The 17,455-nt window shown below is 35.5% G+C and overlaps 2 protein-coding genes across 2 annotated transcripts in view; both read right to left on the reverse strand.

The window, feature by feature from the left end:
* LOC141301106 (neuronal cell adhesion molecule-like) overlaps positions 1-17,455 on the reverse strand; it is a 94,218-nt gene that overhangs the window by 44,729 nt on the left and 32,034 nt on the right. Inside the window, exons 23-27 of the mRNA XM_073831356.1 lie at positions 14,130-14,252; positions 11,884-12,039; positions 11,205-11,336; positions 9,566-9,644; positions 6,439-7,490 (exon numbers count right to left, since the gene is read on the reverse strand). Coding sequence (XP_073687457.1) covers positions 7,265-7,490; positions 9,566-9,644; positions 11,205-11,336; positions 11,884-12,039; positions 14,130-14,252 — 716 coding nt within the window. The 3' untranslated portion in view covers positions 6,439-7,264. The remainder of the gene's footprint in view (positions 1-6,438; positions 7,491-9,565; positions 9,645-11,204; positions 11,337-11,883; positions 12,040-14,129; positions 14,253-17,455) is intronic.
* The window catches only part of LOC141301104 (neuronal cell adhesion molecule-like), a 151,662-nt gene that overhangs the window by 44,650 nt on the left and 89,557 nt on the right, over positions 1-17,455 (reverse strand). The window lies entirely within an intron of this gene.

Genomic DNA, 17,455 nt, shown 5'->3' on the forward strand with positions numbered 1-17,455 from the left:
TTTTTATTTTTTTGCAGTGTATGCCAGGGTCCAAAATATTTGACTCACAATATTTGTACTCATTCTTAAGTAAATCAAGAGTTTAGCTAGAATAACTAGTTAGAAAGAGAAACATTCGGCTCAGAGTCTGAATTATTTTCATTATCCACATCATACATGAGTGTCTGCTGGGTGTTTGTCTCCATCATCAGAACATCTAGAGCTGCTTGAGTTTGATTTGATCTCTTGATTCTATGAGAATCCTGCAGAAAATGATCTGAAACCAGATCAAATGACTTGTGTTCAGATAACAGACGGCAGAATGTGTGCCAGCGCTGAGGAGACAAACACACACACGACAGATGGCTCTCTCTCTTCCACACTGGAAATATGACAATGACTAAAATAAAGCCGCTCTGAGCTTCTGCACACACTCTTACTCACCGCACGCTTATCATTTTCTCTCCTTCAGCGCTTCACAATTCTCTGGGATCCTTTGTGTTTCTTCCAAAAGCTCAAAATAACCCAGAGCAACACACACACACACACACACACACACACACACACACACACACACACACACACACACACACACACACACACACACACACACACACTCACACACACACACACACACACACACACACACACACACACACACACACACACACACACACACACACACACACACACACACACACACACACACACACACACACACACACACACACAAACAAACACTTACACACAAACATATACTGTGTTCACACTGCACTCTCTCTTACACATTACATGAAACAGAAAGCTGTATACAGTACATCCAGATAACAAACATATGTTCTTTGAACTTTCTTAGTAACATTCTCCAATGAAAACGTTATTTCAGTATTCTCAGAACATGTAAACTTAAAACAACTTAACCCTTGTGTGTCCTTATGGACATTTTTGTCCTTTTCAGGTTTAATCTCAATGCCAACTGCATACATTTTGGCTCAGGTGTGTATTTTATTTTATTGCACTAGGTACAACAAATAGATCTTCTATTTGTTCAAGCATTTAAGGTTTTTTTGGCTTCTATGCTGTTAGGGTGTAGGCCAACATGAATTATATGACATATGATATGAAGATCTAGTGTTTGAGTGAATATATGAGCATTTTTTGTAGCAATTTGAGGTCATTTAAAATAAAAATTGTGTGGTTTTGAAGCCTTTTTAACTGTTATAGCACCACCTATGGTTCAATTTACATGTAACTTTGCATGCTTATTAAGAGTCATCTGACACATGTTTTCACCAATTTTCATAAATTTTGGAGTTTTTGTTTAGTTTTTATAGGCTTTTGGGTATATACTGCCACGCCCCATTCTTAAATGACCCTGTTATAGCCAACCAAAGGACAAAATTAAACATTGTTTTGGTAATTATTGATCTAGAGAGTCTGTAGAACTGCGCTGCGGTGGTTTGGCCGAGATCAAGGGAAAAACCTAGGACTAGTTTGCAAAAGTAGGTTTTTAACATAATTGCGAATATTTAATGAACAATTTGATTGACAGCAATGGTGCTTGAGGCAAAGTTGTTCCGCATGAGGAGATCTATCATATGATATGCATATTGTGTGGATGTGTGAAACACCACGTGATTACAGAGCCATAAAACTCGTTAGCGCCAACTAGTGGCCGATTTCTTTCAAAATTCTTACAGACCTTTAGGGCCATGAGTCGAACATGCCCAACGAGTTCTGTTCCGATCAGCCTCCGTTAACCTTGTCTAATAGGTGCTTAAATTTCATTGGTCGATGGCGGCCATGTTTTTTGAGATACGCCCATGTCCTCAAAGACACTTGTGCCACTTTGGACCAGGACACTGCATACCAATTTTCAAGTCAATCAGACTAACGGTTGCGAATTTATAGCCATTTATAGTTTTTTCTATCTTATAGCATCACCAAGTGGCAGAGCGCCGCAATTTTTTTTTTTTTTTTGATTTGACCAAAGTTTGAGCTTATACACATGTGTGCCGAGTTTGGTGAAGATATCTCATTCCGTTCAAGAGTTATAGCTAAATGTAGCAATTGACTAACATTAACATAGAACATTTTTGCGTACAGTTGCAATTGAAATTTAAACTTTTTTTGGATAATTATTGATATTCAGTGTCCAGAGAATATTTCTGCACTGGTTTGGTTCCGATCGGCCGAAAAACCTTTTGTTCGTGCTGACCCAAGGAACGCAACAATGTAACGTTTTTTAGTTTACGACAAACAGTGTACGAGCTACGGCCAAAAATGTTAGTTTTTGGCGCTGTTGCACCACCTTTACGCCAATTAGAGCGAGACTTTGTCAGGTTCGTTCATCAGGGAGCTCTACCTGCTTAAGAACAAAAATGTTCTCATTGAAACCCATTAAAACTCCAATTTTTAACTACACATTTAACTACAAAATGATGCAATATTTCTTCATAGGCTTTCATTCTGTTGGCAAGGCTTCAAAATTAAAATGTTTACTATATTTTACAAGGTGGTGCCATTTTTTCAAGTTTGGTTTCGATTCAAGATATCAACCTCAAACTTGTTTAGATTGATAGCTTAGATTTTCTATCCATTTTTGATTTCAAAATGTTTTATTTTATATAAAAATGGCTCATAAATCATTTTCATAACATTTTTTGGTTTCAATTTTGCACAACTTCGACAATAATCTGCCAAGAGTCTTCTTTAAAAGACTGAAGTCTGTAGTCCCAAGCTTAACATTTTTACGATTAACCAATGGTTTTATGATTAAAATTTTAGTTTTTTCGCATGGCCATTTTTGTCCTATGAACCTATGTGTAACTTTTTTTAAATTGACGCACAAGAAAAAAGTTTTTGAACAGAACAGAGGTGTGTACATTTTTCTTATTTTGCTTAAATATCTTTTTTTTTTTCATTTAGTACTGCCCTTCAGAAGCTACAGAAGATACTTACTTTCCCAGAAGACAAAACAAGTTTAATTTATTTAACTTAACTAACTTAATGCATGTCATTAAAGCATCAGTGAGTGTTTGAGTCTTCTGTAATAGTGTCATATGAGTCCCTCAGTTGTCCTCAGTGTGAAAAGATGGATCTCAAAATCATACAGTCATTGCTGGAAAGGGTTCAAATACACAAAAATGCTGGAAAACCAAATAATTTGTGGGAGCTGAAGGATTTTTCTGAAGAACAGCAGGCAGTTTAACTGCTCAGGACAAACAAGAGACTCATGAACAACTATCACTAAACAAAAAAACACAGCTGTGGATCATTCAGAGAACAACACAGTATTAAGAGGCAAGGGGATGTCAACTTTTGAAAACTGTCATTCGTCACACTGGAAATGGAAGGTCGAGTGCAGTGCATTATGGGATACAGTCAGATATTGATCAGAGCTTCAGAAACGACACAAACAGAAGAGAGAGGTATAATGCAATACATTTATTCATTCAATATTATGATGAATATTATATTTAGATGCTGAAATATCATCCAGTGAAACTTGAATAAAATGAGACGTGAGGTTAGTAAATCTCTAACACTTCTGAGATTAAAGTAGAAAATCCCTTTACAAAGACTGAGAGCGTATGAAGAGCTGCGGTACAGTAGAGTCCGAATGAAGGAAGAGATAAATACTGCTGCTGGGAATAAAACACTGACCTGCACTTCAGTTCTCAAGCCACACAAACTCGCACTTTATTTACAGTAACAAAATATCTTTACAAAACAACATTTAACATTTCAAATTCAAACTTGATGCAAGTTATGAAGAAAGCATAAAAATCTCTTTCTCACACACACACACTCACACACACACACACACACACACACACACACACACACACACACACACACACACACACACAGTTCATTCTGACGAGCAGATCTACAAAAACTGAACGAGGCCAAATGTAAATAGAGTGAATTACATGAAACATCCCAAAATCAAAAATGAAGAAATTATATTTTAGGAACATATAAAATAACATAGGGTTTTTATACAGATATTGGAAAATGAAATTCAAGGACTGTTCAAGCACTACTTTTTTGATTTTCAAGGACTTCAATCAGAGATTTCACTTATGTCTTCTATTTTAAATTCTCAAAAAAAGGAAATAGGCTTAGATAAATAAAAATATACTAATAAAAGTGGAAAAAATAAAGTGAAGCACATGTGAAGTACTCAATGCTATTAAAGCATTACAAAGTATAGGCTACTACACTATAGTAAAATCATGGTTAATGTTCTTAAGGGAATTGTATTTGTGTATGCTTTATTTGTTTGTTTATTTGTTTTTATAACTCTCATGCCTTAATTGTTTGATATTTTCTACTGTTTAAGAAAAAATGGAAAAAGGATTCGCTAAACCGTTCCAAAGTCCTGATCTGAATCAAATTAATGAAATCGAAATAATGATTCGAGAACCATCATTTTAGATCAGGACTTGGAGAATAATTTGCCAATTATTTGACTCGGAGTGGAACATTGCGTAACGTGAATCATTTGATTTGAATCATTCGATTCACAAAATGATTCACAAACCCGATCTGAAACAAATGATTCGCCGTACACGATTTGACTTCCTGATCTGAAACAAATGATCAAATGAATCAAATCTAAATAAAGTCATTTGATTTGATCCAACCCGATCTGAATCAAATGATTCGCTATACGTGATCCGATTGGAGCGCTTTTAAAACAGTGAATCATTTTGATTTACAGTTTCATCATTCATCAGTGTTTTTTAAAATCAAGCGATGTTGAAATTCAAAAATGTATCTTTTAATTTGACCTGGCTTTCGCTAGTGAATCGCTTGAAATGAATGTTCGAAGTCACGAGGGTGAATCAATCGGAGCGGGTCCAGCGTAAATGACTCAATTGAATCGGTTCATTTGTTCCGCTTTTTGCATCTTCAGCCATGTTTACACCACACTGACAGTGCTACTACTGGCTTAACTCGATTGTTTTCTGACATCATTTAATTTTCTTGCTGAAAAAGAAATGTGCTTATTGACTGAATTAAACACTTATTTCATAGATACATTGTGTTTCAATAATTCAAGGACTTTTCAAGAACCTCTTCAGGTATGTTCCTATTCATAAGGGTTTACTAAGCCTTAAATTTAAAAAAGTCAAGTACTATAAGCACTTTGTACGAACCCTGTAATCATGATAATGTCGTAATGCAAACAAGATCAAATGACCCAATAAACAAGCTCAATTTTCCTATTGTAAAATATAATTTCAAACATTTCTCTTTTGATTTTGGGATGACATGCGAGTCGGTGTGAGATTCGCCCTATAGAAATGTCCTCTGATGAATTCTACGCTCATTTCTACTAGTGAATAGTTAAAAACGCTTTAATTTGGCCTGATGACGATCCTCCGTTTGACATTTCCATCATCATCAGGAGGTTCCTCTCAGATTGGCTTGCTATAGGAGCGGCAGAGGTTCACATGCGGGTGGAGATGAGGGCGATGCGGCTCATGCAGCGCTCTGGAAGCGCCTGACATCGTCTACAAAAGTGTTGAAGCGCTTGAGGAGTCTGGGACTGTCATTAGCAAACCATTAAACACTGCAGCAGTGCCCTGAAATACAGTGAGAGCGTCTGCGTCTCTCAGAATCTGAGTAGAATATTGTCATCATGCATGGATACATCAGCTGCCTTCGTAATATCATACTAGCACACTGCGTCATCACATGATCAACCCCGAACACTGAACGTAGTGCGCCACTGCCGTCACATCAGGAAGAGTTCAGCCAAAGCAAACATGTACTCATACACAAGATATCCAAGATGAAGAGGAGTTTGTTTCTTCATCAGATTCTTACATCACAGGCTCACCAATGGATGTGAATGGGTGCCGTCAGAATGAGAGTACAAACAGTGAATGAAAACATCACAATAATCCACACCACTCCAGTCCATTAGTTAAAGTAATTCACTTCCAGAACAAAAATTTACGGATAATTTACTCACCCACGATGTTTAAGGATTTCTCCCTATAGTGGACTTTTATGGTGCCCTGAGTTTGAACTTCCAAAATGCAGCTTCAAAGGGCTCTAAACGATCTCAGCCGAGGAAGAAGAGTCTTATCTAGCGAAACCATTGGTTATTTTCTAAAAACAATTACAATTTATACACTTTTTAACCACAAATCCATACTCCATGCACTCCGCTTCAAGACAGTTAGGGTATGTCTGAAAACTCCCATCTCATTTTCAACTTCAAAATCATTCTACATCACTGTTTTACCTTTTTTGTTGTTGTTGTAAAGGGTGTTTGATCTTCTTTGCATGTTCACTTAAGTTATAAACACTGGGTCATTACTTCTGCAGCGATGGAGGACTATTTTAAAGTTGGAGGAGAAAATGAGATGGGAGTTTTTTGACATACCCTAACTGTATTAAACCGGAGTACACAGAGTTCACGCATTTGAGGTCAAAAACCTAATGTATTTGAATTAAAACATCTTGATGGTTTTGTTTCAGCTTTTGTCTTCTCAAGATATCAACTGATGGACTGGACTGGAGTGGAGTGGATTACTTGTGATGTTTTTATCAGCTGTTTGTACTTTCATTCTGACGGCACCCATTCACATTCATTGGTGAGACAGTGATGGAATAGCGCATTTGTGACCCTGCACCACAAAACCAGTCATAAGGGTCCATTTTTGAAATTGAGATTTATAGCCTACATCATCTAAAAACTGAATACATTTGCCTGAGATACAACTATTTGAAAAGCTGGAATCTGATATTGAAAAACTTACTATCAATGCATATTACTAATCAAAAATTAAGTTTTGATTTATTTACGGTAGGAAATTTACAAAATATCTTCATGAAACAGATCATTTTGACCCATACAAAGTATGTTTGGCTATTGCTACAAATAAACCTGTGCTACTTAAGACTGGGTCACATTTCTCCAAATCGGATGAAGAAACCAACTCATACATCTCGGATAACCTGGGTGTGAGCGCATATTCATTTTGTGGTGAACTGTTCCTGAAGTGATGAATTCCGTCTGAGTGATCAAACCATAAATGAAACAGTTTATATTTTTGCCTGATATCTAGATGATTGCATAATAGTGCATACTGCGGTAGTATGATAGTGTGCTATTGTGAACACAGCCTTGTTTAACATCCTCTGACATCCGTCCGGACGCAACAGTCAGGTGTGTTCTGTCCAGTCCGCTTCAGTCGTGTCCGTCACGAGCGTCGGGCTCGGTGTAGTCTCTGGTAAACTGAAGCGTGGTAATGAACGGGTCCTACATGAATGAGTTCATGGCGTTGACCGGAGACGGCGGCTCGGAGCTGTCATGCTTCGCGTCTCTATCCGACCTCCCGCTATACTGTCCGATAAACGAGCCGTCCTCGTTGAACTGCGTGTCTCCGGAGTCTGCGTAGTCGACTAAACTGTCGTCGCTGCCGTCGCGCTTAACGGTTCCGCTGGACGGCGTTCGGCTCCCTTTGAGCGGTTTGTGGTCCTCGTCACTAGGAGAAAAACCACATGCGGGTGAATCGTGATGCAAAAACTCAAAAGATGGACACACATGCAGGAGCAGCATCACATGTACAATAGCATACATGTGACAGGATGAGAGACAAAACCTGCCAGAACTTCAAAACAAGTGTGAAAGCATCATGTGAGACCTTTAGAAGAGTAAAGATGGATGAAGCGCAATCAATATCTCAACACCTGAAGCGTGAAGATGACAAACAGATTCATCATTAGCCTGAATATGATTACTGATGAAACACCAGCTGAATCGTTCCTTCAAAAAATCTGATTCATGCCACAAACTTCCTAAAGAAATGCTGCTGGTGTTTGATGAACGAAGCACATCAGCTGCCATTAAAACAAACGGATTGAGAAAAACTTCAAATCATATATGAATCATGAATGGATGTAGCCACACTTCCCATGAAACTTAGTAGCCTACTAGAGAACAGAAACTTGTTCTATATTTACTTAAACGTACTGTTTTATTATTATTGTTGTTATTATTATTATTAAATATGGCTTTTTGTTTTTCTGTATTTGTCGATAAAATTTCAAAAGTCATTTGGCAAAAATAGAGCCAAAAAAATAATAATCGTATAAAATATTTTTTTTAGCCCAAAACCAGTCTTAAGTAGCATGGGTTTATTTGAAAAATTTGGCCAAAAATACATTGTAAAAATCATTAGGATATTAAGTAAAGATGTTCCATGAAGGTATATCAAAACTTAATTTTTGATTAGTAATATGCATTGCTAAGAAGTTCATTTGGACTTTAAAAACTTAAAAGTCGATTTTCTCAATATTTAGATTTTTTTTGCGCCCTCAGATTGTCAAATTGTTGTATCTCAGCCATATATTATCCTATCCTAACAAACCATACATCAATGGAAATCTTATTTAAATATGATGTATAAACCTCAATTTAAAAAAATTGACCGTTATGACTGGTTTTGTGGTCCAGGGTCACATATTTTTTTAAATAAAAATCATAAAACTATTAAAAGTCTGAAAAATACTGTATAACCAAATAAAAACTAAAAACATTTAATCAGAGTAGTTTGACTTTATATACAAGTTTTACTTTATATAAACTTTGTTTTTTATTTATTTTATACACTTCATGTTCTCGGTCTGGGATGACGCGTGTTAGCGGTTCACGTGAAGTGTGATCTTGGAATGGTTGTGTTTTTCTCCTCGCGCATGCAGATTCCCGCTTACCTTCCCACATCGGACCGGCACTTACAAACAACGGGAGGAACGAACGCCAGCGACTCAGTCTGCAGTCTTAGTGAGCTACTAAACACCACATACTAAGACCATCCAGTAATCCATACTCATATTCTGCATTAACATTTGGCAAATGGTGACTTACACTACAAACAAGATAAAGATTTGATCAGTGTTGCAATGTGATGCAAGTTACGTAACCAGATAACGTTTTTCAAGTAACTTGTAAAGTAACACATTGCTTTTTAATTTTCCAGACAATCTGGAAATATCTGAGACAATCTGGACTAAACATGTACATTTTTTGTCTAAAATGCCGGTAACGTCAGGTGAAGAGCAGCTGTCAGATTCCCATCAGCGTTATGATGGTGCTGAGGACAGATCAACATCTGCAAAAGTCCAAAATCAGCGTATAAAAAGGAAATCATTTAATGAAGCGGGAATATAAAAGAATATTGCTATACAGGAGTAAAGTGCGTTCATCCGTCTCTCTCCCGCACGCGTGCAGAATAACGCAGGAAGAGACTTTAAATGGCAAACCAGCAGCTTCAGTTCAGATCCGACGTCATTACATCAAACGAACATCTGCAGGATTATTCCGGATCGAGGAAGAAAATGTTGCAGAACTATACTCTGATACAGAAAATACGCTGCTGGATCATCGAGTTCACTGCTGCAGATCAAGTCCCACAGGATCCGCATCAGACCAGAGGAGAAGAAAAAGGTGACGTCGCAGAGAAGTTCTGATCCGGTCTCCTTCTCGGATCGTTGGGTTGGGTGCGGTGGGGTCAGTCTCCTGAGGGGTCAGAGGTCAAGGGTCAGGTCAGTGCTCTCTCACCTGTACTCTCCAAACGTGATATCATCCTCTTTCATGGGCTGGATCTCCGGGTCTCCGTGAGCATCTTCCTTCTCTTTAACTGAGACAAACATAAGAGTCACACATTAAGCGCATCATTTACCACGAGGAACATAGTTAACATGAAGATCAAACATGCTCTTACAGTATTTTTGTCTTGTTTCTATTGTAAATGTCTGAAGATTCAAATTACTTAAGATGTCTTATTTTTTTTTTGAGAAATTCTTACTGAGGGGATTGTTCATACATCATGCACACTGATTTATTTAACATGTTATTTCTAAAACATGGTGAAAAAGCCTATATTTAAAGGTTGTGAGTTTGTTTCTCCATTTCAGCAGCACTTATATACACCAAAACTTAGAGATTTATTCCTCTTTATATTCTGAAGGTTTTTACTGAAGGGTTTGTTCATACTGTATATCATTCACAATGATTTATACAGTATTTTATTTCTAAAAACATAATGAAAATGTCTATATTTAATAGCCATAAGTTTGTTTCTACACTTCAGCAGCACTTACATACACCAAAACTTACAGTTTTATTCCTCTCTGTATTCAGAAGGTTTTTACTGAAAGGTTTGTTCATATTTAATTTACACTGATTTATATAACATTTTATTTCTATAAACATAATGAAAATGTCTATATTTAATAGCCATGAGTTTGTTTCTCCTCTTTAGCAGCACTTCCGTACATCAAAACGTAGAGATTTATTCCTCTCTATATTCTGAAGGTTTTTACTGAGGCGTCTGTTCATCCTGTATATCATTCACAATGAATTATACAATATTTTATTTCTAAAAACATGGTGAAAATGTCTATATTTACTGGTTGTGAGTTTGTTTCGACACGTCAGAAGCACTTACAAACACCAAAACTTAGAGCTTTATTCCTCTCTATATTCTGAAGGTTTGTACTGAAGGGTTTGTTCATATTTAATTTACACCGATTTATATAAGATTTTATTCTTAAAACATTGTGAAAATGTGTTTTTTTTATGATTTATGGAGTGATATAAAGAGAAGTTCAAAATCCCCTCTGTGAAAAACTTTTAACTCTAGTATGTCAACCAAATCAAACAAGACTTTTTAACCTGGCTTTAGATTTTGTGGAAATGTTTGCAAATTAGTGCATATTTAAAATATAACATTTCAGAAAACATACAACACTTACAATAAATTTTATCTGCACCTGTAGTTTTTATTTTAAGTAAAAACTCACTGCAATTTGATCAATTTTCCTCTGACAACAAGACTTTATATTTTCTTAATGTGCTTTTGATATAAGAATGTTTGAATACATGTACTGGAAAACAAGACAAAAATACTAAATAAAAATACAAATGACTTAAGTCTTATTTCCTGAGAAATGCATCAAAATTAAGTGAGTTTATGCATAAAACTATTTCTATATGGTATTAGTATGTCATATGGATACTTGGAGTATTTATAACCAGTGCTGACCCTTTCTTTTTCATTGTTTGCAGTGACTTATTTTTATAAACAAACAAAAACATCACAAAAATGAAAAAGCACAACAAAACTACTAAAACTTAAAAATAAAGTAAAATTAAAAATAATAATAAAAACTATCGATGATAATAAAGTGACAGTCACCTGGATATTTGCCGCCTTTGTTTCTCTTGATGAAGCAGATGATGAGCAGGATGAGGATGAGCAGAGCGATGGCCGACATCAGACCGATGAACCAGCCCTGAGTGGCGATGTCCACTTGCGGACTCACCATCGCTGAGGAAGAAGAGGAGGAGGAAGAGCATGAGACATGTGCAGATCTTCAACTTTAAACAGCTCGATTCCAACGAATCACGGAAGATCAGACGCCATGAACACAGTCACGAGAGACAAACGCTCAAACACGGTGAGGGGAAACTCGACCGGCACTGCAGAAATAATGCTCTTCATCAGTATTTCTGTTTTGTTTACCAGTACAAATATCTGAAAATTCTGAAATCAACATAGATTTACTTGAGACACTTTTTCAGAATATCTTAATTTTGCATCTCAAGTAAATGTAAGAATGTTGAGACACTTGTACTGCAAAACAACTCAAAAATACAGAGTCAGAAAATCACCTTTGCAGGTTGTATTGATTATGGGATACAATCATGCTGATCGATCAATAAACAATAACAACTGACCCACATTATGAGCACAGACGGACTCGTGCAGGACATACAGACGTGCGTCATGCGTTTCAACATCTCAACACAATGGCTGTCATGCATCGCAGCCGTCAAATATCCCACAAGACTTTGAGGCTGAGATGAAGCCTCACCTGGGACCTTAACCAACAGCTCCTCAGAGTGATGGACCGCTCGGTCGTCGTGACCCCGGGCCACCACGCGCACCTTGTAGGCCAAACCTTTCTTCAAACCCTTAAGAACGTGGAACTGAGAGCCGTTGACCTTCTCTTTGTGCCAGTCTTCATCACCTGAGGGTTTCCAGCACAACAGGAACCACTTCAGCGTCCTCACATTCAAACACGGGTATGTTAGCCCTCTACACCTGCTGTCAATCTGGAGTTAATTCTGACTAGCCACCTACTACAGCTCTGCAATTAATCTACAAAACAACTAAACTGTTATGACCCTTTGGTGAACTACACTGCAAAAACTCATGTACTTCCTCAGTATTTTTGTCTTGTTTTTCAGTATATGAAATACATACACAATAACATTAGATAAGGTCTGAAGGTTTTTTAGATGTTTTCTAAATGAAGTGTGTTTGTTCATATTTAAAACAACAACAAATATCTGCCAATGTAGTCAGAAAAACAAACTTAAGACAGATGGAATACAGGATTTCTCTCCTGATTTTCACTGATTTTTACTTTTTCTCCCCTTGTTTTTAGGTGAGATACTACAGAAATATTTTTTTTTTCATGCCCTTGTCAATTTTAGTCTATTTTGCTTTCATAACATGCATTTTTTTCGGACTAGTGGAATGAAAACGTCTAATTTTGTTTTTTTAAATTTAAGTGTTTATTTTATTGCACTGTATCTATTTGTATCTGTAGATTTCAAATCTTTAAAAGTTTGTTTCAGTAACTCCTACATAAACCAAAAATTAGAATTGTATTCCTTTCTATATTTTGAAGGTTTCTACTGTGGGGTTTGTTCATATTTCAAATCAATTCTTACAACACTTTATTTCTAAAAAAACATAATAAAAATCCATATATTTGAAGATAATGAGTTTGTTTCTTGACTTCATCAGCACTTAGACACACCAAAACTTAGAGTTTTATTCCTTTCTATATTTTGAAAGTTTTTACTGAAGGGTTTGTTCAAATTTTTTTCACACAAAGTTTTACAACACATTATTTCTAAGAAAAACATGATGAAAATACATATATTTAAAGAAAATTAGTTTTTTTTTAAACCACAGCAGCACCTAAATATACCAAAACTTACAGTTTTATTCCTTTCTATATTCTGAAAGTTTTTACTGAAGGGTTTGTTCATATTTCTTTCTCACATATTTTTACAACACGTTATTTTAAAAAAAAAAACATGATGAAAATATATATATACAAAGATAATGGGGTTGTTGCTTGACTTCAGCAGCACTTATATATACCAAAACGTACAGTTGTATTCCTCTCTATATTCTTAAGATTTTTACTAAAGAGTTCATATTCATATATCATTCACACTGATTTATATAACTTTTTTTTTTTAATGTAGTGAAAATGCCTATATTTAAAGGTTGTGAGTTTGTTTATCCACTTAGGCTGCACTAACACACACCAAAACTTAGAGTTTTATTCCTATCTATATTCTAAAGGTTTTTACTGAGGGGTTTGTTAAAATACACTAATTTATTTTATTTCTAAAAACATGGAGAAAATGCCTATATTTAATGGTCATGAGTTTGTTTCTACACTTCGGCAGCACTTACATACACCAAAAGAGTTTTATTCCTCTCTATATTCTGAAGGTTTTTACTGAGGGGTTTGTTCACATTTCATTTACACTGACTTATATTCTTTTTTTCCACCAAATTTATTCTTAAAACATGATGAAAATGTATTAGTTTTTATAATTTAGTGAGTGATAAACAGAGAAGTCCAAAAGTTCCTCTGTAAAAAACTTTAACTAAATTTTATCCAGTGTTCATATTTTGTGGAAATGTTTGCAAATTAGTGCATCTTCAAAAATAAAATTTCAGACAATTTAACTAATCAACTGGGGAAGCATGGTAATAAATCTAGCTAGCTAAATTTTTTTTTACCCCTATTCACCTGTAGTTTCTTACTTTAAGTATAAACTCACTTCATTTTGATGTTTAAGATATCTGTACTGAAAAACAAGACAAAAAACTAAATAAGAACATTATTTTTTTGCAGTGTACCCAGCTGAACAGACGGGTCACCACCAGCACTAACCAGCGTGGAGGTTGATCTGTTCAGCGGGGTAGATGACTGTGTATTAGTTACTACAGGAGCTCTACTCATGGGAATGTATATGTTCAGCTTTTCACCAACATCATCCTCACGACACACGCATGCAGGATTCTTACTGTTGTCTATAATATATTCAACAAAAAGGTGTTTCTCTGGGCCCCAGTAATCCCAACTGATCAGCGCTCCGTCCTCGCTCACGGACGAGCTGACGTTCCCAAACGTAGGAGCGACTGGCCGCGCTGAGAGAAAGAGAGAGACATCATCAGCCCATCACAGTGACCTCTGACCTCCAGGTCAGTGAGTGTCAACGATGCACTGACATGAGCGGCACTGTTTACAAGAGGTCCAAACACAATGTGAGCAGCGTAATGATATGTGACATATAGCGTGTAAAGGCATTTGCACAAAAAAGTCTAATATCACCTACTTTGAAGGGTTCAAAAATATTAATACAAAATTTCATTGCATAGTTTTTTTCCCAAAATAAGAATGAAAATCTTTCAAATTATGTGCATCAGCTTTAATGCACTTATCAAAATAACAAAAGCAGTCCAAAAGTCTGACAAAAAGAAATATTGAAAATGTATTATGAGTAAAAAAATATGTTCAAATACTACATTTATTGTCAAAGAACTTCAAAAAAATGTCTATTTTTTCTGTCTGTTTGGATGCAGTAAAACACCTGATTCATGTTTGCATTTTCTTGTGTCACTAGTCATAATTCTAACCTTGTAATCAGGATTAGGTATCAAATAATGTCATACATGTTAAAATATGCTGAGAATTGATCAAACAGTTGTAATCTGACTTAGATTTTATTCACCAGTGTCTTTGCTGCTGACTGTAAATGATCCAATTCAACTACTAATAAGCAAAAAAAAAATATACATTAGGTTAGTTAAAAAAATTTCCTTCATTTTTTATTTTAAAAACAAACAAGCAAGCCCTGCTCAGATTTAAAAAGTAGCGCAAAAGTAACGTAACATAATTAGTTACTTTTTTAGTTCTTCACTTCACAGATGGTTGTCTAAAGCAAAAAAACTACAAAATGCATCGAATTTAGAGAGAAAACGTGACGTGAAACACTATTTTTGGAATCAGCACACTAAAATCTGTAAGAAATAAGTAGTGGATTTCACTCAGCAAATATGATGCAGGTCGGTGTAAATTTTTAAATGTATTGTTATTATTATGTCCAAGACAGAAGTAATTGACAATTTTAATACAATTGCACTGTAAAATAAAACAAAATGTAATACTAAGTATATAAATTATTTTAAAAGAAAAAAGGAGTGTTTGGGGAAAGTTACTTTTAAAAGTTATGCATTACAATGTTGCGTTAATTCTTAAAAAGTAACTAATTACTGTATGTTACTTTTTATGGAAAGTAATGTGTTACGTTACTTTTGCATTTCTTTTGCTTGCTTGTTTGTTTTTAAAATAAAAAAAATGAAGGAAAAATGTTAACTTACCTAATGTATTTTTTGCTTATTGGTATAGTTGAATTGGATCAATGAAGGTCGGCAGCAAAGACACTGGTTAATAGAATGAGATTAAATACATAAGGGATTATTGTATTATTTAGCATATTTAATTATTGCAGGTTTGCGTCACATTCTGAGTTGCATTTCACAGTTTTTATTCATTTTGAGGAATAATGAATCTGTGTTTTTTTGTGTGAGTGAATGAGATGAATTAATGCATGTTCACATTTATTCTAGATCTTAGTAATGTTACTCCGAGATTTTTCTCAACAATGGCAAAAGAGAGTTTTCAGTCAATAAACAAGGGAAAAAAGTAACTTTTGTACTTATTTTAAATTTACTTAATAAAGTATTTCTCAAAATGAAACAAACCTGCAAAAATCAAATATGTGAAATAATACAAATATCCTTTATTATATTTAATCCCATTTTATTAACCGATGTCTTTGCTGCCGACCTTCGATGATCCAATTCATCCATACTAATAAGCAAAAATGACTCAAGATAATCTAACATTTGTTTTCCTTTTTTTATTGCTAATAAGTTGACTTTTTTTCTTCTGTGGTCTACTGTACAGATGTCAATTTACTTTTCTCTAATCCTGAGGCTTTTGGTGTTGAAAGGCTTTTACATTTGACAAAAATAGAACTTTTTATATTAAAAACAGACAAGGAAGCCCTGCCCAGATTTAAAAACTAACGCAAAAGTAACCTAACGCATTACTTTCCATTAAAAGTAACTAAGTAGTGTAATTAGTTACTTTTTAGGGAGTAACTCAATATTGTAATGCATTACTTTTAAGAGTAACTTTCCCCAACACTGGTAACAAAGTTAATTTCTTTACTAGGAAGAGGTAAACCATCAAGCTTTTATTTTGGTAATAAAACAGCAGGGAGACCTCATTACGCCAATGTGTAAATTAAGCATTACTGGCACACGTTACATTCCCAGATGCAAAACATTGAATCATGAGCTGTTTGTGTGTAAAAAGACACAGTGCCACTCATGGGCGACATTAGGGGGGGGCAGTTGCCCCCCCTGTGGTTAGTCATGGAATCCTCGACAGCCCCGCTGCAACTGCTTTAGCCAAGCTTAGGCTCGGTTGTACTTGGGAACTAGACGGTGCTATATAACCCTCAAACGAAAGCAAAGCAATTGAAGATCTGGCAAACTATCCAACGTGTTTTTGCAGCGTTGAGCAATGTAACCAATCACAGACATATCTGTTGTTTCCGAACAATTAGAAACATTTGTCAGAATTCACTCACTGCTGAAAGCGCCTGATCGGTTTTTATTAAGTGCCGTTTTGTGCGCTCATGAATCATCTTATGAGTGTAGACGCGCTGTAAATAAAATATTAATTGTGTAGAGCTTTATTAATTATAACGGAATTTTGTGAGATCTCTATGGACTTTTAGTGATAATAAGGGGAGCGTGCTTTGCACTTTCCAGGCTATAATCCATTTAGAATTTGTAAGAAACTTTCGTTTTTCGGCACATGCAAGCTGATATGTTTTGGGAGTGACATTTGCATATTTACGCTGGGTTTATTCTCGAAATAACGGTGAAGCAATAGACGGGATAAAAATATATTTTCCCCTTCTCCCAAAACAACTTACTGTTTCAGCTATAAAATAGTTCAGTTTTGTATGTAATGGCAAAATGTTTATATTTAGTTTCGTTTTTTATTTAGCTAATTTAGAAAAACGCTTGGAGCATTTTTTATTCGTTAAATATATATATATATTTACCGAACAGCGCCCAGCGGAAGACTGATCATAGTCTGTTTGATCAGTTTGCCTTCTCAAATCATCACGACTTGCCTAAAATGAAATCTATAGATATAAAACAGTTCAAGTATAAAACAATGGTAGTTTAAACGTTACAGATACATGTGCGCTATATGCGCATAGTTTGTGCAGAAAGTGGAAGCTAAAGCTTGCAGGACATCGAGGCAC

This window comes from Garra rufa, chromosome 25 (assembly GCF_049309525.1).
Source record: "Garra rufa chromosome 25, GarRuf1.0, whole genome shotgun sequence".
Lineage (NCBI taxonomy): Eukaryota > Metazoa > Chordata > Actinopteri > Cypriniformes > Cyprinidae > Garra > Garra rufa.